Raw genomic sequence first — 21,799 nt, forward strand, 5'->3', positions numbered from 1 at the left:
ATCTAAAGGCAAAAGTAAAGAACCTTGAAGCATCTTTTAGTAAATAAATCCGTGCCCTCAAATTTGAATACGAAGTTGGGTGGAATATCTTGTGCAAGGGAGAAAAGAACTACTGGACCCAAAATGTGATTTCAAATTTGGGTTGATTTTGGAGAAGCATAGTTTTAATCCGTGCAAGTATTCAGCATTGCAGTGAACTGAAATTAAAATTAGTGCTTTTTTACAATCCCCACAGAAACTAGTTTATACTGTAGTCTAGAAATCCGTGTTGCGGTTTTTAGCACCTGAAAAGGAAACGCTGGTATGAAAAGATCTCTACATACTGAATGAAGCATTTCACTAGTACAGCACGTTGTTTTATTAGCTACAGTTTACCATCTCATTGGAGTAAACGTGAAATTAAGAAAAATAGCTAGAGGATAAATGTGATGTTTTACTAGCATAATTTTTTAGTTTTTACTAAATAGGACTTGTTTAGACTTAAAAATTGGTCTTCTACGGTACAGCACATGCATTTTTAATGATTTCTAAATCATAGAATAAAGGATGTATTCTCTATTATTATTTAAAATAAAATAATAGAAAATTGTAAGAAGCAACAAATATAAAGTCTTCTCTATCTCCCCAATTCCCCAGTGGTAGTCATTATTAACACTGGTCACTTTTTTTTGGTCACATTCTTTTAAGAGTCCTATTAAGCACCTTGTGGAACCCTGGATTGTGTGAACTTGTTTGAGAACTGGTTTAGAATTTACCTATAAAAACTAGGCGTGCCTGTTAAAGTTTCTATGGTCGTGTGTTTCATATTGAGAAATTGTTCATTTTAAAGTTAGTCTGAATTTTAAAACATTTCCCCAAGTTATCTTTGAGATTTTAGGAACATATTCTCTGAAAAAATATTAATGGGGAAAAAAAAACCCAAAAATCTTTTGGTTGTTATATAGCTGTAGTTCCCAGCACGGCTGCACATTAGAATAACCTGGGGGGTGGAGAACACACAATATATAGATGATTGTATTACAGAATACAATCTGTATTCTGATTGTATACAGAATACAATCTATACATCTGTGATATATAGATGATGTATTACAGAATTGTACACCTCAAATCTATATAACCTTACTAACAATTGTCACTCCAATATACTTTAATTAAAAAAAAAAAAGAATAACCTGGGGTTTTTTAAAACCTGCCAATGCTTGGGACCCTCTCAGTCTGATTTAATTCATTGAGGGGTAGGCAACAGTTAAAGAAGAAAAACCCAAATCTAATTTGTATACTAACATATCCAATTTCCCTATAGGTGGTTGCTTAAATTTGAATTGATTTGTTACTATATAGGAAGTGTAATTTGTAATATCAATATTTGTATTAGGAGTTGATGCTGTTCAGTGCAAATTTCTAAAAAATGCTTTTTATTGGCGTGTATTTTGATTGTTAGAACATGCTAGATATATTTCACAGCTGAAATATGTTACAAAGCAGAAAACAGGCTTTACTGGTATAGTAGGCAAGTAAACAAAGAAGTAGATTGATTGACTCTTATGCCTTGAAATGGTAAGGAATCCAAGGCAAATAAATATTGCCTTATTCAGCTGGAACACAGATAATTTAAATCAGATTATCAGATCAGGTTAGGTTGATTTTGGTGGTGGTCTTATTTTTAGGGAAGAGTCAAATAAGATGACTATTAAACTCATCCTATTAGAAAGATTTGTTTTTTCCAGGTATATATGGCCTAGTATCATTTTTAGATTCAGCCGGGTTGTTGGATTTCTGAATCTTCAGTACTGTTTAGTCATAATTGGTCTCCATAAATCCATGAAGCACTACAAAATTCTTAATTGACAAAATGTGGTTTTCAGCATTCTGTGCTTAAGTATTATTTTCTACAACATGAAAAAAAGCTTCCTCTTAAACTCTTTCATTAATTAGGATGTAAATTTTCCCCAATATTCTGTTTAGTTGGGTTTAAGTAGTATTTTCACTTGAAAACAACCTTAAAAATTTGTGTATCTACCATCATACTCGTACCTTAAGACAAAAATGAGTATATAAAGGTACTTCGTCACCAACACCATAAAGAAGCCACACCCAGCAGATCTCTGTAGAGTTGGCTGAGGGCTTAGTGTACCCACCCTTGCACATGATAACGTGTTTTCTTTGGCCTTGTTTTAGGAGCTTTAAAGACTGCCAGCAAGAACAAGGCATGAGAATGGTACGCTTCTGTTTTTGGGTGTGTTGCTCTTTCCCTTTAGAGAATGTGGTATTTCAAAAGGAGAGTGGAAAACTCAGATCATAACTTTACCCTGAGTCATGTACTCTACTCAGTGAAATGTTTCTGTAACTAGTGAATTTGCTTTTCAGAACGCACTGGACAGTAAGGATGAGCCCTGAAGCTCGCTGCACCCCAGTGGTTCTTACCCAATGTAATTTTGCCCCAGTGGACATTTAACAAAGGCTGAAGACATTTTTGGGTCTCATAATGGGAGGACAGGGGGATACTACTTATTGGTACCTAGTGGGTAGAGGCCAGAGATGCTGCAAAATAATCCTACAATGAATAGGATAGTTCCCCATAACAAAGACTCATCTAGCCCAAAATATCAGTAGTGCTGAGCTTGAGACCCTAGTCTACACTGTCGAATAGATCAGCTAAATGCAGTATAAATTTTCTGAAATAGCAATTATAATTGCTTCTAATTAATTAGTTTCACTGAATTTATCACAGTTCAGGTGGTCTCAAATATTTGAGGGGCATTTAAACTTTCTTCCCCCTAATGCTTTTCTGATAGAACTTATTTCTTAGAATTTATATTTTCCATAGAACTGAAAAGGCCAATTATGATTGAGTAGTCTATCTACTTTTATATCTGTGTACAAAAATGTCACAAGTTATTCATATAAGGGAACGTAATATAACATTGTCTCTTCATATAAATGAACATTAGCTGTTCATATAAGTGAGCATTACTGTTGTCTCAGAGTACATATCTAGACCTTGGAAAATAATTGCTTCGCTAAAGGGAGAAAGTGCGTAAGGGTGCCATGTAAAGGTTTTTCTAATACCATCCCTGGAGGTTAGATCTCCAGAGTTTAGATTCCTGAGAAGTGGGAGTGATTTCACTGTAGTTAGGGGAAACTTCTCCAAGAGAAAACCCTAAACCCCCAAATCTTTTGTGTGGGTCCTTACTGAGCAAGTTGCTTTAATGTTTTTATCATCATAATTTTGGATCTGTCCCTTAGCCAAGCCTGTACAATTTAAATTAAGCCAAGGGATGAATAGTTTACCTAGCAATTTTGGCCAGTTTAGATATCCAGGAAATTTTCAATTGTTCAAGAGTTATTGAATTTTAAAGCTAGAAAATAGCTTCACGGAACTGCCTGGTTTTATAGAGGAAACTGAGACACAAGTGGAATGATTTACTCATGCTGTTACAGTCAGTGCAAAACTGAGCCCTGAACTCTGGTCTTTCCTGATTATTAGGAAAGACCTTTCTCCTATACATGTTGCTTCACTAGAACAACAACCTTTGCCAAAACAGGAGCTTAAATCATGGAAGGAAGAAGTGACTAGATTGGTGATGTATTGCATATAGGAAGATAGAGTCAGGAAAGATTCGGAGTCTGAAAGGTGGTGATTTGAGAGATGAGTAACGGAGGATTCATTATGATCACACTAAATGTAGACTTATAAAATATTAGTACTGGAAGGATTGCTAGATGTTAAATCTTGACTCATTTTAAAACTTGAGACTGAAGACTAGGCATGCCCAGAATTACACAGGTTGTTAGTGGTAGAACTGGAACAGGATCTTGTCTCCTGACTCTTATGCCCATATATTTCTACATATTACTCCTGAGAGTGAAGTGATGGTGGAATATCCAGGTGAATCTGCCCCTTAGGCAGGTGTACATTGGACACTAATGCAGGTTAGAAATTAATAAAGTTGCATCACCAAAATAGAAGGTATAGTGAAATAGGAATGAAGAGCTCATTGAGGTAGTGAATCAGAACTGCAAAAAGCTGAAGCAGAACATTGGTGTCTATGCTGAAAAGAAGAAAAGAATTAGTGGAAGGAGATAATAAAGAGGTTGGAAGACAATTAGGAATGTGCACTGTCACTGAGTCCATAGGTTTTAAGAAGTTAGAAGTGGGTGGCAGTTGTGTTTTGTCACAAATAGGGTTGACTGAGAATCAAGAAAGGGCCATTAGATTTAGCAAGAGGTCATAAATAAACTAGAGAATGGTTTCAACAGAGAGATGAAGAAGATCGCAAGGTGATAATGGGAATGGATAGATACGCGGATGAAGACATACTTTAAAGGATTTTGACAATAAAAGAAAGACAGCGAGGGGGACGGGAAGAAACTGACTTTTATTGAGGTGTGTACTATTGGGTTTAGTGGTGGTCACAATACTGGGAAACTATTATTCTTCCTATGTTAGGTACTGGAGCTGAATGTGACAGTTTCTTTACTCCCCAGGGACTCCCAGTCTGGGTGGTAAATCATAATTACAATATGGTAATATTGTAATGAGTGGAATAATAGTATGTACAAGATATTGGTGGAAATATGATAGTAGATCCACTTTATTGAGTCCCTAATATGTGTCAGACACTGCTTTGAGATGAATATTAGATTTATAAATGAGCTACAAGTGGTTAGAAATTTATCCATAGGCAGTCACATTGTGACTAAGTGGTGGAGTTTATTTATTCCACAAATATTTATTGGATGTCCACTATGTGTGGACACCGTTCTGGGGCCTTGGGGAATATAGCACTGCTCATGGAGCTTACGTTCTAGAGCGGAGAAAGTAAGGATTGAAGGCCTGTCCTGTGTGTCCTGTCGTGGTTCCAGAGCCTGTTTTATACCATGTGAAGTGGTAGCTCTGACGGGGAGGGCTGGGAAGGGCGGGACACAGGGAGGGTGAAGGTTAGTGTCAGAAGGATGAGATCCTGTTTGCACGGAATCGAGAGAAGAAGCATTTCAGGCAGTGAGAACAAATGGTTGAATAAATTGTACACTTGAAGTTTGGGAATCACGACTGGGCAGGACCTGAATCCTGACTTTATCCCAGTAGGAAGACCAGTGAGAATCAGTTTGCCTGCGAGGATGAGAATGAGGAATTAGAAGGCCTGAGGCAGTGGGGGGAAGGATGAAAGGCTTTGACTTGTAGGATGGAGATTTTAGCTTTGAGCTGTCAGTCCGTGAGATGTTTTTGAGAGCCTTTTGTGTAGTCACTGTCACGATGTGTGTACACTGTGATGAAGGAGTTCAGCCCTCAGGAGGTGAGGTGTCATCCTTAAAGCAAAGCTTGGGGCTGGTGACTTGGATGATAAACCTAATAGGCAAGAAGGGTTGGAAGGTGGCGCGGCCTAAGGGAGAGAGCCCTAAGGTATGGATTAAGTGGTCTCGGACTGGGGAGTCTGAGATGTGAGGATAAATCAGCAAATGACATTCACGTGACATCTGCAAAGGGGTGAGTAGAAATAAAGTTTTTCCTTGGAAGATGAGTAATACAGTCCCGTGGTCTTAGGAAGTGAGAGATAAAAGTGAAAAGTGAGCAGCTCTATTTGTTTAAGTTGAATTGCGGTGATGTATACAATTCAAAATAATGTTTCCCTTAAGGAGCCCAAACCAAAGGAACGAGATCTCTTTTAATCCAGTGTACCCAATAGACTGTTGTGAAGAGCAGTGCAGGATCTCCCCGCTCCCCCAACTAAACATAGCCTGCGTCTCTTCCTTTCCACTGTGCCATAGGCAGAAAGAGAGGAAGAGATGAGGGAAGGCTTTATCACCATTTTTAAAACTGTCCTCCGTGGTCTTCAGCGCCTCTTGAAGTGCAAGTTCATTGCGCAGGGCTGCGTACATTTTTGCCCCTGGCTTATTCCATCTTGTCTGTAGCCCATGTAACTTGTCGCTCTAACTGTACCAGCTGCATCCTTACGGCTGAAGCCTTCAACTATAGCTGAAGCCTTCAACTATATTGCAGTACACATCATTCATTCTTTTTACCGCTGTTTATTGTGTGTCTGCTCTGGGTCAGTACGTTCACCAGGCTCAGTAAACTTTAATAGGGAAATAGATGACATTGAAAGAGCCAGTATAGGGGCCGGCCCAGTGGCTCAGGCGGTTGGAGCTCCATGCTCCTAACTCCGAAGGCTGCCGGTTCGATTCCCACATGGGCCAGTGGGCTCTCAACACACACATACACACACACACACACACACACACACAAAGGCAAAAAAAAAAAAAAAAAAGAAAGAGCCAGTATCGTGAACCTAATTGTGAAGTCCTGGGGACTGTTGTATTGGTTTCTGGGTTGGGCTGTATCTGATAAGCCTCCAAGTAAGGGATTTAAAAAGGTTGACATTTACTTTTCTTTTGCGTAAGAGTGAGCCAGCATGGCAGTTCTGCTCCTCGAACCCTAGGCCCTACCTCTCTTTGTTGCTCCAATATTCCTAGGGTGTTGCCTTTGTGTTCCTGGTGCAGGACGACTTGCTCTCACTTCTAATGCAGCCAGCAGGCAGGGGAAAGATACACGGCCTGCAAGTTGCCGTATCATTTCCAGTCAGAACTTAGTCCCATGGTGACACCCTTGCTGCAAGGTTGGGTTGGAAGTGTGTTTCTTTTGAGCAGTTATGTATGTGCCCAGCTGTAAATCTATTGCTGTAGCAGGAGGCAGAAATGAATATTTGGGGGAGCAACCAGCCAACCAGGGACTTTGCTTGGTAGTACTTTGAGCACTGCACAGTACTTTACACTGTGGTTTATCCACAAGGTCGGAATCAATTCTTCCCATTCGTTTTTTTATATGAAAGATCGAAGGTCTTTAGGTCCTGGATTCCCTGCTGTTGTGGCAATAAGAAGGACCCCAAGAGATTATTCACAGACATGTCTCCTTTTTATTCACCCATAGTGAGAAAGAAAAGTATTAGTATACATTTATTACAATGACAGCATGACATCCAATCTATATTTATAACTTGTTTTCCAGTAGTCTGCAAAAAATTAAAAAGTGGCAAGAACCCTTCTGTTTCTATCTGATAAAATAGAAAAAATGAGCAGCAATTCCGTAGCTTAAAAAGTAGCCTGGCAGTTACAGGTTGTTGACTTTGCCTGCTGTGATTATTCAGCCTTTAATACTTCCCAGGCAAAAGTAATTTGGGGACCATATTTGTGATTTTTGGCCCTATCTGTCTAGCTGTACTATGCTTTACTTAATGTTTGTCCTTCAATTTACTTTAAATTGATTCACTTTTTATTTTATTTGTTTTTTAAGATTTTATTGGGGGACGGAGACCAGGACTTTATTGGAACAGTGTGTATTTTTAGGACTTTATTGGGGAACAGTGTGTTTTCCCAGGACCCATCAGCTCCAAGTCAAGTTGTTGTCCTTTCAGTCTTAGTTGTGGAGCGCGCAGCTCAGCTCCAAGTCCAGTTGCCGTTGTTCAATCTCAGTTGCAGGGGGTGCAACCCACCATCCCTTTTGGGAGTCGAACCAGCAAACTTGTTGAGAGCTCGTGCTCTAACCAACTGAGACATCTGGCTGCCTGGGAGCCCAGTGGCAGCTCAGTGTCTTCATTCTAGTTGCGGAGGGCGCAGCTCGCTGGCCCATGTGGGAATCAAACCAGCATTTCTGTTGCCCAGAGCTCACGACCTAACCAACTGAGCCACCCGTCCACCCCTAAATTGATTCACTTTTTAGACTTAGTCTTCTAAGCAGTAATCTATTAAAACATGGTTTTGTTTCCTAATGGACATTAAAATGCTTGATTATTAAAATGAAAAAAAATCCTTTGAACTGCCTGAAACATCTCATTTAATACCAGTGTCACGTACGTTTAAGGAAATAGTGCTTTGCCTTAGTACTTAGGCCCCACTGGTAGTTTTTTGTAAACTTTCCATATATCATAGCGACTAAGTGGCTCTGAATTTCAAAGAAGCGCTTTCTTTTTGCTTTCAAGTCTTATTAATAGTGGTCTGCAAAACATAGCTACCTAAAGATCTTCACAAACTCTTCCGGACCTGTTGGGCAAGGTGCTTAACTTCTGTAAGCCTTAGCTTCCTCGTTTTTCAAGTGGGACAGTATTATTTACCTCGTAGGGTTGTTCTGAGGATTAAACAACATACGCAAAAGGAATAGCAGTGGCAGGCACACTTTCTAACGGTGGATGGACATTTGGGTTATTTCTAGTTTGGGACTATTTTGAATAAAGCTGATGTGAATAGTCTTGCATGTATGTCTTTTGGTGGACATAAGCATTTATTTCTCTTAGGTATATACCTAGGAGTGGAATTGCTGGGTCACAGGTATGTTTAGTTTTCGTAGATACTGCCAAACAGTGCTCCAAAGCGGTTATGTTACCATCAGAATGTATGAGAATTCCAGTTGTACCATGTCTCTCCCATAGTTGATACTGTCCGTCTTTTAAATTTTAGCTCCTCTGATGGGCAGGTAGTGGATCTCATGGTTTTAATTTACATTTCTTTGATAAGTCATGGTATGGAAGCAGCTTTTCATGTGATTATTGACCATTTGGATATCTATATATCTATATAAGATATATTTTTATAGATATTATCTATACTTATATAGATATATATGTATTATGAAGTGTACGGATTTCTATATTGATTCTGGATATAAGTCCTTTGCATATAGGTATTGTGATATTTCTCCTATCTTGTGGCTTGCATTTTTACTCTCAATGGTATCTTTTAATGAACAAAAATTAATTTTAATGAAGTTTAATGTGTCATTATTTTCTTTTATGGTTAGGGTTTTGGTACCTTAAGAAGTTTTTGCTCTTCCCATGTTCAAAAATACATTTTTTAAAAATATACGAAGCTAATTTTTTTCTCCATAACAACATAGGTGATGCCATGGAGAGTAGAAAGCCTGGTCCAGTGCAGATTGTTTTGGTTCAGAAAGACCAACATTCCTTTGAGCTAGAAGAGAAAGCCTTGGCCAGCGTCCTCTTGCAGGACCACATTCGAGACCTTGATGTGGTGGTTGTGTCAGTGGCTGGTGCCTTCCGAAAGGGCAAGTCCTTCTTTCTGGACTTCATGCTCCGATACATGTATTCCCAGGTAAGGTAGAATTATTTCCTCTCAAATTAGAAATGAGAATTTATGTCCAAAAGAGCAAAATAAGCTCATGGATTATTATTATTGATGTGTAAAATTACTTAAAATTTAAGATTTAATGGAAATGTCTTATTTGTCCTATAGAAGGAAGGTGGCCATTCAAATTGGTTGGGTGACTCAGAAGAACCATTAACAGGATTTTCATGGCGAGGAGGCTCTGACCCAGAAACCACTGGGATTCAGATCTGGAATGAAGTTTTCACTGTGGAGAAGCCAGGTGGAAAGAAGGTAAGGAAGAAAAAGGCTTACAAATTAACAGCAACAACAAAATGAGAACTTTAATGTGTACTCTGATAATCTAATTAAAAAACAATTTATCAAAATGATACAAGTGCATGGTGTGAAAATAATGCATGGATGTAGTTTAAAAGCTCAAATGGTAATATAAGGCTTCTAACAAAAAATAGTAAGCTGGAATCAGAGCCTTCCTCTAGCTCCCTTTGTAAGAGTCAGGAAAAGCAAGTCATGTGTCTCCTACAGTGACAGATGGGATTTGGGGCTATCACCATTTCTTAAACTTTAACCTCCTCCTTCCTGAAGCCTGCCTTGACAGCTCTTCACGCCTCTCATTTTTGAGTCTTTGTAGGGCTAATGTTTTTCCCTTTTTTAAAAATCTTTGACTATATGTTTATTCTTATCAGAATAAATCAAATAAATATCTACTCTTATTTCACAGAAATTAATAATTATAAGACCAGAGAAAGCTAATTATTACATCAAATAGACGGGTATAAAATTGAGCTCTACCATTTAGAGACTATATGCTATTAGACAGACTCCTAAATATCTCTGTGACGGTTAATTTTATTGGTCAATTTTTAAAAATTATTTATTTTTTTCAGTTACAATTGACTGTAGGTAGGGCTTAAGGTTTCAAATCCCTCCTCAGGTTGTTTAGCTTCATCCTTTTCCCAAACACTGTCATTCAGTATTTTGGGAGCTGGACATTAGATGCACAACTCGTAGCTGCTGTTTTCACATCTTCCATTTTTTTTCCTTTGTAAATATCCTTATTATTTTATTTCTCTCTCTCTCTCTCTCTCTCTCTCTTTGAATGAGGCTTCAGGAGAACAGTATATTGGAAAACACTCTTAAATTTTTTTGTTTTAATGCAGATACACATACCAAAAAATGTGTAACAAAATAAGGAGATTATCACACATTTTTTTTTTTAAAGAAAGAATCTTGGAGAATAAAGAAGTATAACATTGAAATATAATGTTGGAAACCTTTTTATGGAAGGATCTTTAGATATTATGTTATCCAACCTTTTAATTTTTTAATAGCTTTATTGAGGTATAATTAACATTCTATTTTCCCCTTTCAGCTTTTGGGCTATTGTCACATATTTTACTTTAATAACATTGTTTGTATTTTTGTTTAAATGGTCAGTTAAAACAGTCAATTATCTTTTAAAGATATTTAAATAAGAAAAACCCATATATTTGCCCATGTCGTTACCATTAACTGTTCTTAATATTTTTCTGTCCGTATTTCTATTTTTTTTGGTCTATTTTCCTTCAGTCTGAAGGACTTTTAATACTTCTAATAGTGCTGCTCTGCTGGTGCTGAATTCTTTTAGCTATCATATGTCTGAAAAGTATTTTGCCTTTGGTTTTGAAAATACTTATATGCTGGGTATAGAATTCTAAGCTGATAGGTTTTTCTTTCAGTGTTGTAAAGATGTCACTCCCCTCCCTTTTTCCTGTCATTGTTTCTGATGAGAAATCTGTGCCTTGTGTGTCTTTTTTGTCCTGTTTGCTTTTAAGATGTTCTCTATCATTTTGGGGGAGCAATTTGATTATGATATATCGTAGTATAGTCCTCTTCATGTTTCTTGTGTTGGAATTTTGTTGTGCTTCTTGAACCTGCAGGTTTATAATTTTTATCTAATTCAGACATTTTTCAGCCATTATTTCTTCAAACATTTTTTGTCCCTTATTCCCTTTAGGGACCCCTGTTATGTATGTCAGGCTGCTTGAAGTTGTCTCATAGCTCATTGATGCTCTGTTCATTTTTTAATTATATTTTTCTCTCTTTTTGCTTTTGGATAGTTTCTATTTGTAGGTCTTTAAATTCACCAGTCTTTGTAATCTGCTGTTAATCCCCCTATGCAGTGTATTTTCATTTCAGGCATTGTAGTTTTCATCTCTAGAAGTTTGGTCTTTTTTTATGTTTTATGTTACTACTTAACTTTTTGAATATATGGAGTACAGTTGTACCGAATACTGTTTTAAAGTCATTTTCTGTTAATTTTAGCATCTGTGCCTGTTCTGGGTTTTAATTGATTTTTCTACTCATTTAGATCATATTTTCTTGCTTTGCAAGCCAGCAAATTTTTGATTAGATGCCAGATGAGTGAATTCTACCTTGTTGAGTGCTGGATATTTTTGTATTCCTGTAAAATATTGAGTTTGTTCTGGGATGCAGTTAAGAAATTTGGAAACTGTTAGATTCTTTCTGGTCTTGCTTTTAAGATTTGTTAAATGGGACCAGAGCAGGTTTTTTCCCCCTCTGGGCAAAGTCCATGAGGGCTGTGAAGTGTCCTAATTGCAAAAGGCAGTCAACGTCCAGGAAGCATGCCTTATCGATTCGGGCAAAGGAATAGCTAAGCAGGCTAGGTGGTACCAGCGAAAAGGATGCTGATGGAAGTGTGCAGTGGCTGCTGGGATTCCTTGGGCACTCCTGGAGCTCTGCAGGAATAAGGGTGGGCAAGGGACAGCAGGTGGGACCAGAGCAATATTTAATCTAGAGCTATGTATTCCTCACTACTGAGGCAAGACTTGTCTGAGTACTCTAGAATTATGGATTTTTGCAGTCTGATTGCCGGGAACAGGCACTTTTCCTGGCTCTCTGGGAGCAATGGGTACTGTTTTCTCTAAACCTTTAAATGGTTCTTTCTCCAGCCTCAGGTAGACTCCAGCCTCATGGACATGTGCTGGTCAGTACTCAGCTGAGCACTCGATGGGGACCCTCTGCTGGGGTTGCCTCTGTAGATCTCCTCTCAGGTGTTCTGCCTGAGCACTCCACTTTCCCTAGTCTCGCTGACACTCCGTTCTTCCTCTCAGTTCAGGCAATCTGTTGGGTTCTGCATGGTTCCTCCTCCCTTGAGCCTTGCTCGGTAAGCTGGGACAACTGTCAGGCTCACCTCATCTGTCTCCATTCTCTCGAGGATCATTATTCTCTGTTACCTGATGTCCAGTGTCTTGATGCTGTTGTTTCATATATTTTGTCTATTAATTTTTGGTTTTAGGTAGGAGGGTAAATCCAGTCTCTGTTATTCCATTTTGATTGGCAGTCCAGTCTTTTCATTTTATAGTAGAAATGCTAAAATGAGACCCAGTGAGTTAATTAAGGGCCTGCCATTGGTGATATTGCCACTCTTAGAGCTGGCATTACAATGAGGCCCTTCGACTTTCATGTCAATTCTAATTTTCTGTATTACTCTCTCTACATTTCTGGTAATGTGGTAGATGTTTTCATAATTTTAAGATTTTTTTAACTATGTGATCTCTTTGTATAGAACTGGTGTATTTAATTTTTATTTTTTGGACATCTGGTATATTCTTAATAGTTTAGGACACCTCTATAATGTTAGTAAGCAAGCTTTGCTTTTAGATATCTGACATTTATAGCTCCCTTATTTTTTTATTTTGTTGAGTTGACTCCTATAAAGCTCCATGTTTTCCAACAACATTTTGGTTTCCTGTTCTTTAAGAACACTGATTTTATTTTTTAGAGCAATTTTAGGTTTATAGGAAAATCGATCAGAAAGTGTGGCGTTCTCACATTTTATTCCCCTCCCAGTTTCCCCCTCATACTTACATTTTGTATTAGTGTGATTCATTCGTTATAATTAATGAACTGATATTGATATGTTGTCGTTAATTAAAGCCCATACTTTCCATTAGGGCTCACTCTTTGTGTTGTACATTGTCTGGGTTTTGATAAATGTATAATGACATGTAGCTACCATTATCAGATAGAATAGATATACTACCCTAAACATCATCTGTGCTCACCTATTTGCTTCTCCCTCTACTTGCCTCCTCCTCCCTAAACTCCTGGCAACCACTGATCTTTTTGATGTCTCCATAGTTTTGCCTTTTCCAGATTGTCACATAGTTGTAATCATACAGTGTATAGTCTTTCCTGATTGGCTTCTTTCGCTGAGCAGTGTACCTCTATAGTTTCTTTTTTTACCACTTGATAGCTCATTTCTTTTTTTTATAAATTTTATTGGGGAATATTGGGGAACAGTGTGTTTCTCCAGGGCCCATCAGCTCCAAGTCGTTGTCCTTCAATCTAGTTGTGGAGAGTGCAGCTCTGCTCCACGTCAAGTTGCCATTTTCAATTTTTAGTTGCAGGGGGTGCAGCCTACCTTCCCATGTGGGGATTGAACTGGCAACCTTGTTGCGAGCTTATGCTCTAACCAACTGAGCCATCCAGCCACCCTCTGCAAGCTCAGCAGCAGCTGGTTGTCTTTAATCTAATTGTGGAAGGCACAGCTCACTGGCCCATATGGGAATCGAACCAGCAACCCTGTTGTTCAGAGCTCACGCTCTAATCAACTGAGCCATCCGGCTGCCCCATAGCTCATTTCTTTTTATTGCTGAGTAATATTCCATTATATGGATGTACTACAGTTTATACATTCACCTACTGAAAGACGTCTTGTTTAGCTTCCAAGTTTTGGCAATTATAAGTAAAGCTGCTATCTATGTGCAGTTTTTGTGTGGACATAAGTTTCAACTAATTTGGGTAAATAACAAGGAGTTCGATTGGTGGATTGTGTGCTAGGACTGTTTCGTTTTATAAGAAACTACCAAACTATCTTCTAAAGTAGCTGTATTATTTTGCATTCTCCCAGCGAATGAGAGTTCCTGCTGCTCCACATCCTCCTCAGCATTTCGTATTATCAGTTTTCTGGATTTTGGTCATTTTAAGAGTGTCTAGGAGTATCTCATTGTTGTGTTTCCTACCCTTTTAAAAAACATTATGTTCAAGACGATCAGGAGTACTTTAAAAAATCAGTATGATTGTTTTATTTTTTTTATATACTTGATGAGATTTTTAGCCTAGAAATTATCTGGTTTAAGAAGTAAGATAATTTATTTGTTCTTACTTTTTTTTTTTGTTCTTACTTTTTAAATTAAAAATCAACATTCTTAAATATGTAGCTCTGGTTTATTCCTTTTAACTGTTAGATAGTAATTATATAAATTTATCATATTTCATTTATCCATTTTCCTACTGGTGGGCATTTAGATTGTGTCCTTGTTTTTCATTTTTATAATCCTTGCTACAGTGAGCAACCTGCCAAATGTCTCCTTGAGTAAGTGTGCTGCAAGTGTGTCTCCAGGCCAGTTTTTTGAACTGTATAATGACCATTAAGGACAGAGAAATCAGTTTATTGGCTTGTGACCAGTGTTTAAAAACAAAACACCTAGAACAGAGCAGAAAGCATAAGAGTGTAGTACACATATAAATTTAGTTTCAGCTTTATGTGTGTGTTTATTTTGTCATGATGTAAAATATATTCCCTAGGCTGGGTTCGAGTCAGAAACATTAGAAAGCCACTTAGAAGTGTGATTGCTGGGTCTGAAAATGCCCAGTTCCCCTTTTCCTAGCTGTTGACGTGTTGTTCTTGGAAGTGGTTGTGGCACTTTGCCATTCTACCGCATGATCTGGGCATACCATTTCCCTCCCAATATCCAGCACTTCATCTAAGTGTATGTAATACATAATACTCCCATTTCCCTAGAGAGCTTCTCTTTAGTATTGTCCCGTTTCCTCTCTTTAGCCTCATTTTTCTAGTTAGCAAATATATGCCTTGATTAGTTCTTTTTTATTGAGATACAATTTATATATTTACACCATAAAATCCTTTAAAAGTATATAATTTAGCAGTTGTCAGTATACTCCCAAAGCTGTGCAGGTATCACTACCTTCTAATTCCAGAACATTTTCACCACCCCAAAGAGAAACTCAGCTCCATTTAGCAGTCATTCCTCATTTCCTACTTCTTCCAGCCCCTGGCCACTATGTGTCTTCTTTCAGAATTACAGATAGGAGATCATCAGCTTTGTGTAGTTTTACTTGTATGTTATTTTATTTACATATAGTATTCTATAAGTATCAGGTACTTGCTTTTTTTAGCAACATTTTTTTTGGTGTGTGTGTATATATACTCATATATTCATACACACACACACACACACACACACACACACATGAGATCTGACAGTTAAGTTCGAGAACTCATCCTAGAAAAAGTGCTACATACCTCATTGCTGAATGTCACTATAATTGCCTTCGAAGTCCTCCCCGTGGGAAGCTATGCACCAATGCCAGTGCCTAGCTTCAAAGCAATTTTGGAACTCTTTTTCTGGAATGGCCATCAGAGCTGTTGTCATATTACCCTTGATGTCCTGAACGTCATCAAAATGTCTTCCTTTCAATATTTCCTTTATCTTCAGATAAAGAAAGAAGTCATTGGGGGCCAGATCAGGTAAGCAGGGAGGGTGTTCCAATACAGTTACTTATTTACTGGCTAAAAGCTCCCTCACAGACAGTGCCGTGTGAGCTGGTGTATTGTTGTGATGCAAGAGCCATGAATTGTTGGTGAAAAGTTCAGGTCAAGGCCGGCCCGGTGGCCCAGGCGGTTGGAGCTCCATGCTCCTAACTCCGAAGGCTGCTGGTTCGATTCCCACATGGGCCAGTGGGCTCTCAACCACAAGGTTGCCGGTTCAACTTATCGAATCCCGTGAGGGATGGTGGGCTCTGCCCCCTGCAACTAAGATTGAACACAGCACCCTGAGCTGAGCTGCCGCTGAGCTCCTGGATGGCTCAGTTGGTTGAGTCCTCTCAACCACAAGGTTGCCGGTGGGCTGCGCCCCCTGCAACTAGCAATGGCAACTGGACCTGGAGCTGAGCTGCGCCCTCCACAACTAAGACTGAAAGGACAACAAATTGAAGCTGAATGTCACCCTCCACAACTAAGATTGAAAGGACAACGTGACTTGGAAAAAAATCCTGGAAGTACACACTGTTCCCAATAAAGTCCTGTTCCCCTTCCCCAATAAAATCTTTAAAAATAAGTAAGTTTAGGTCATCTAACTTCCATGCAGCCTTTTCGGCACTTCCAAATAGTAAAATTGGTTAACTGTCCAGTTGGCACAAATTCATACTGTATAATCCCTGTGGTATCAAAAAAGGTTAGTGACATCTTTGCAACAAGTTCGCAAACTTAATTGTCTGACCTCTTGTGTATGTGTGTAAATCGTTAAATAGTACTGCAGTGTTCATAATAAAAAAGAATATCCTTCTTCCTACCTAGTCCCTTTTTCCAGAGGCAACCACTTGTAGTACTTTTGACTGTGTCTTTTGCTATTTGCTTCTAAATTTTTAAATCTCACTTTTGGGGTGGGAGTGAGTCCTAAAGTCCTTTTTGGAAACCTGGAGCCTTCATGAAACCTAGCTGTATTACACAGAGTACAGTGATAACTTAGATTCTCCTGCTTTCGTTTGGCATCTTTGGTGTGGTCTGTTCTTTTGTAAATTTTGAAATAAATATTAATTTTCTTTTATCAAACAATCAGAAAACCCTAGAAATTTGAAAGAAGAATACAGCCTTGCAGGTTTATGCCAAAATATCCTAGCCCATGTGTTTTATTTTATTGGATGATGCCTAAATTTAAACTAAATCAGTTAGTATTTTTAATTTCTTTTTCAACAACAAAACACATCTGAATGACTAGCTTGATGAGTGAGCTAATTGGCATCAACATTTGGTTATTTTAGTTGGTGGGGTGATTTTCCCCTCCTTCCATATTGCTCTGTAAGCCTCTCTTTTATATCCTTTCATTAGGTCAGAGCAGATAATCTCCAGCAAAGTTCTCTAGTCAAAACAAGGCACCTAGGTGAACACACAATGTGATTTACAGATGATGTAATACAGAATTATACACCTGAAATCTGTGTAACTTGACTAACAATTGTCACCCCAATAAACTTTAATTAAAAAGTACCTAAAGAATTACGCTTTTCTGATAGAACCTAGAAGTAGGTGCTTAAGCCTCATTTAAATGTTACTTTTCAATTTCTCCTTTGCTTTTTCTCCTCTTCTCACTTTAACGTATTTTGTTTGTATTTTCCTTTTTTTTCTTTTTAGGTTGCAGTTGTTTTGATGGATACCCAGGGGGCATTTGACAGCCAGTCCACTGTGAAAGATTGTGCCACCATTTTTGCTCTAAGCACTATGACCAGTTCTGTTCAGGTAAAACCACTTGACTAGGAAAGAAAGTTTGAAGATGAAATAAGATAAAGGCAGTAATTTTAGTTATTGTCCTGTCATCAGAATTCCTATGGTGATATGTAAATGTTCTTTTTCGACGACAGATATAAGTTAACAAGCTCAAGAAGCAGCTTAAAATAGTTTTCCATTTTGGTCATAAATGTATAGAAAATACTCCAAGAAAATTCTGAAAGTGGAAATTGAAATTATATCAATTATATAGGAAATGTAGATTTGGTAAGAATTTAAGAAAACTTTTATACTGTAAAGGAAGAATTATGTTATTCCAACCATGCATGCATAGTTTCTCAAAAGGCAAATAATATTACTGTTTGAACAGACTTCATATTTTTAAATGCAAACCTTTAAATGTACAAAACTTCTGCTCAGTGTTTTAGGCTTATTTGAGCTTTGTTTGAAGTAACCTAGAGTTGTTATCAATCTGGTGTTTGTTTCCTAGATATATAATTTGTCCCAGAACATTCAGGAAGATGATCTTCAACAGCTACAGGTATGTTTATACATTCCTCATAAAAACATCATAATATATCATTTAAAATTTTTTTTTAAGACTGAAAAAAATTGTACTGAGTAGTTTTAGCGAAAGATTGCAATGTGGAGGAAGGTTTTGGTTCACAGTAACCCTACACTCTGCATCTGTTGCTGAAGTGGTCAAGGAAGGGAACTGAAATGGGCAGATAAGTCCTGCAGGTGTGTGCGGGGGGGGGAAAGGTGGACTAGGAGAGGGGCGACAGCAAGAGGGGACAGAAAGTCTGTGAGGTGGAGTGTGTGTGGCAGGATCAAGGGACAGCAAGGAGGCTAGTGGGTAGGACTGGAGAGTGCGACAAGAGGCGGCTAAGCGAAGAAGTCAGACAGGTGTTGAAGTCCCGGTGAGGCCTGGCCTTTGTCAGGACAGCCTTGGCGTTTCCCGCGGGAGAGAGGGGAGCCTCGTTCTGAGCAGGGGTGTGATGTTCTTTGACATATTGTAGGAGGACCACTTTGTGTTTAGAATAGATTTTTCAAGGGGCAAGTGTACATTCAGTGAGACTTGGTTATGAAGCTATTGCAATAATCCAGGTGAGGTGAAATCAATAAATGTTTATAAAATACATGGAATTATGTGCCTGGAAAATAGTATGTGTTTAGTGACTGCTAGCTATTATTTATTGTTACTGTTATGACTACTGTTATTAGTCATTGTTCTCTATAGCAGTGGTTCTTACATATTTTTCCTGTAAGATACTCTTCCATGGGTATTCCACAATTGGGTGCAATTTCTGACATGCTTCTTAATTCCACTGCTCCCACTGACATTCAAGAAAACATGTCAGCATGTGAGAGAGTGAGGGTGTCGTTTATTATAGGGATTACCTTGAATTAGGTCTAATTTATATTCCTTAAAAAAAAAAACAGAAAAGAATTCCTAAGCTTTGGCCTTCAATGTTACTACTATAAGTACTTGTACTTTATAATTGGTGGTTCTGCACCAGTGCCATGGCTCAGGGGTTGAGATCTGTTGCTCCATAAAAATTTCCATCAGAACTTGAGTTTGACACCGACGCCTTTCCCCTTGAAACTTATGCCTTTCTAAGCTCCTTGCTTTCACACGTCTTTGAGTGCCCACCTTATGTGAGGCAGTGGACCAAGTGCTCTCGATAGTGTTTGAGGTAGACACGATGCTTAAGGGATTTTGTAGTCTGGGCAGTGAGAGTGATACGTAAATGAAGAGGCTTGGGTGGGTGGTGTATTAGGACTGCTGAACAGAGGACCACAGACTGGGTGGCTTAAAACAATAGAAATTATCTCACGGTTCTGGCGGCTGGAAGTCAGAAATGAAATGATTGACAAGGCCATGTGCTCTGGAGCCTGTCAGTGGTGGAGAATCGTGTCGTACCTCTTCCAGCTTCCGGTGGTTTGCTGGCAGTCCTGGACGTGCCTTGGCGCAGCTGTAGCACTTCAGTCTCTGCCTCTGTCTTCATGTGGCTGTCTTCCCTCCGTGTCTTGTGTGTCTCTTGTCTTCACATTGCATTCTCCTCCCTGTGTCTTTGTTATTTCTTCTTGTAAGGACACCAGTGAGATTGGATTAGGGCCCATCGTAATGACCTCATCTTAACTCCAGTAAGGTCATCTTTACAGGTACTGGGGATTAGGACTTCAACACATTTTTTTTTGGTGGGGGGAGCACAATTCAAATTTAATGGGGTAAAGAAATTATGGTGCAGTTATGTAATTGTCCTTTGATACTGTTCTCAAGAGCTCCACCATCCTGTTTCCTCAAACCCAAGATGTGTTTAACGCCTGTCTTTCCCCAATCATTTCAACATCAAGCGTTCCTGATTCTTTGAATTATGTCTTGCTGTAGGAAAGGAAAAAAATCTTCCCTCTACTCATCTTAGGTTCCTGGCTGAGGCAGGGATTGAGTGGAGGTCCCTGCTTTGATAAAGAAGACTGGGACAGGTGTCAAAATCCTCGATGAATGGGAGGGAATGCACACATGGTTAGTAGATGAACAGCAGTAAAAAGTGGGGGCAGAGGTTGTTCTACTGAAGGGCATGAACCCTAAAGGAATGGGGCTCTTTAAAAGATGATGGAGAATAATGGATTAAAAATGAGAAAGGGAAGCAAGGAAGTCCCCAACCCCACCTTTTGATCTGGCGACACATAGGGTGAGCGATGATAATCGCCACTCCTTTGAGATACTTACAGGGAAAATGGTGCTTTCAGGTTTTAGTTAGAGCAGGGAGATAGAAGAAACACTCAGAGAAGCAGCTGGAAGTTTAGGAGAGTTTCCATTGTGGATCTGAAGTTAGAGGAGACGCAGTTGGAAGTGTCTGGGAGTGGGGAGGGGGGCCTGAGTGTGACGTGGATGGTAGTGGCAGTGCCTTAGACTCGGAAGCTGGAGGCAGGGCTGTGGCTGCGTTTAGGGCCTTGGTGGTGAAAATAGGGGTGGTAGGTTTGGTGGGTTTATGTGCTCTAGAGGATGGCCCCTGGACCTAATGGCCAGAGGACTTGTCTCACTTGACAAGGCTGATTGATGGTGAATCCAGAAACTGCATAAATATAAAGGTTACAAAGGAGAAAAAAAATATTCTTGTGTGTCTGGAAATCCGCAAGAATCAACAGGAAAACTATTTACAACTAGAAAAAAAAACTTATTAGGTACCCATCACAAAATACAAAAGCCTGAAATCTATGTAATTTTACTAAAAATTTTCACCCCAATAAATTGAAGGAAAAAAAACTACAAAAGCCAGATAGGCCTTCCTATCTACCAACATTAACCAGTTTAAAATTGTAAGGAAAACATTCGCTATAGCAACAAAATATTAAAATCTCAGAATAAACTTGTGATCTGTATGAAGCAATTCAAAGTTGTAGGAAGCATATAAAAGATTCAACCACATGCAGAAATAAGCCGTTTCTTCTATATGTATCTGTATTCTATGTGTGTATCTTCTATTATGTATCTATATGTATAGCTAACACATTTATTGCCTACTCTATTCTAGACACTGTGCTGTGTATTACATTATCTCATTTGAGACTGAGTATTATAAAGTTACATTTCTTCTCCATAAAATCATAAAGGTGTTATTTTGGGAACTTGGCAGAAATTTCTTGAAATTCATTTTGACAGGAAATTATAAAACAGTCAAGAAAATTACAAGGGGTAGGGGAAAAATGAGAAAAATGACTTAGTACATGTTATAAAGCTATAATTACAACATGGCACTGGTCTAGGAAAAATAGATTGAAGTGCTATATGTTTATGATAGTGTATTTTCTTTTTTTTTTTTTTTAATTTTTATTGGGGAATATTGGGGAACACTGTGTTTTTCCAGGACCAATCAGCTCCAAGTCAAGTCGTTGTCCTTCAAACTAGTTGGCACAGCTAGTGCCAAGTTCAGTCGCCATTTTCAATCTAGTTGCGGGGGACACAGCCATACCATGTGGGAATTGAACTGGAAACATTGTTAAGAGCTCTCGCTCTAACCAACTGAGCCATCCGGAAGCCCACCAGCAGCTTAGCAGCAGCTGTTGTCTTCAATCTAGTTGTGGAGGGCGCAGCTCAGTGGCCCATGTGGGGATCGAACCGGCAACCCTGTTGCTAAAAGCTCGTGCTCTAACCATCTGAGCCATCGGCTGCCCCAATATAGTGTATTTTCATGTATTTCATTCCACTTAGGAATATGTGATGCTGTGCCCGGAAGGATGGATCAGTCAGTAGATGCTGTTAGGATAGTTGCCTGTCTGTTTAGGTAAAGTAAATTTAGAACCCTACCTTGTACTATACCACAATAAATTCCAAGTGGATTAAATATTTTGATGCAAAAAAAAAAA

General features: G+C 38.7%; 1 protein-coding gene across 1 annotated transcript in view; it reads left to right on the plus strand.

The window, feature by feature from the left end:
- ATL3 (atlastin GTPase 3) overlaps positions 1-21,799 on the plus strand; it is a 43,379-nt gene that overhangs the window by 1,195 nt on the left and 20,385 nt on the right. Inside the window, exons 2-5 of the mRNA XM_081064485.1 lie at positions 8,891-9,105; positions 9,247-9,390; positions 17,336-17,440; positions 17,919-17,969. Coding sequence (XP_080920611.1) covers positions 8,891-9,105; positions 9,247-9,390; positions 17,336-17,440; positions 17,919-17,969 — 515 coding nt within the window. The remainder of the gene's footprint in view (positions 1-8,890; positions 9,106-9,246; positions 9,391-17,335; positions 17,441-17,918; positions 17,970-21,799) is intronic.

Source organism: Rhinolophus hipposideros, assembly GCF_964194185.1.
Source record: "Rhinolophus hipposideros genome assembly, chromosome: 10".
NCBI lineage: Eukaryota > Metazoa > Chordata > Mammalia > Chiroptera > Rhinolophidae > Rhinolophus > Rhinolophus hipposideros.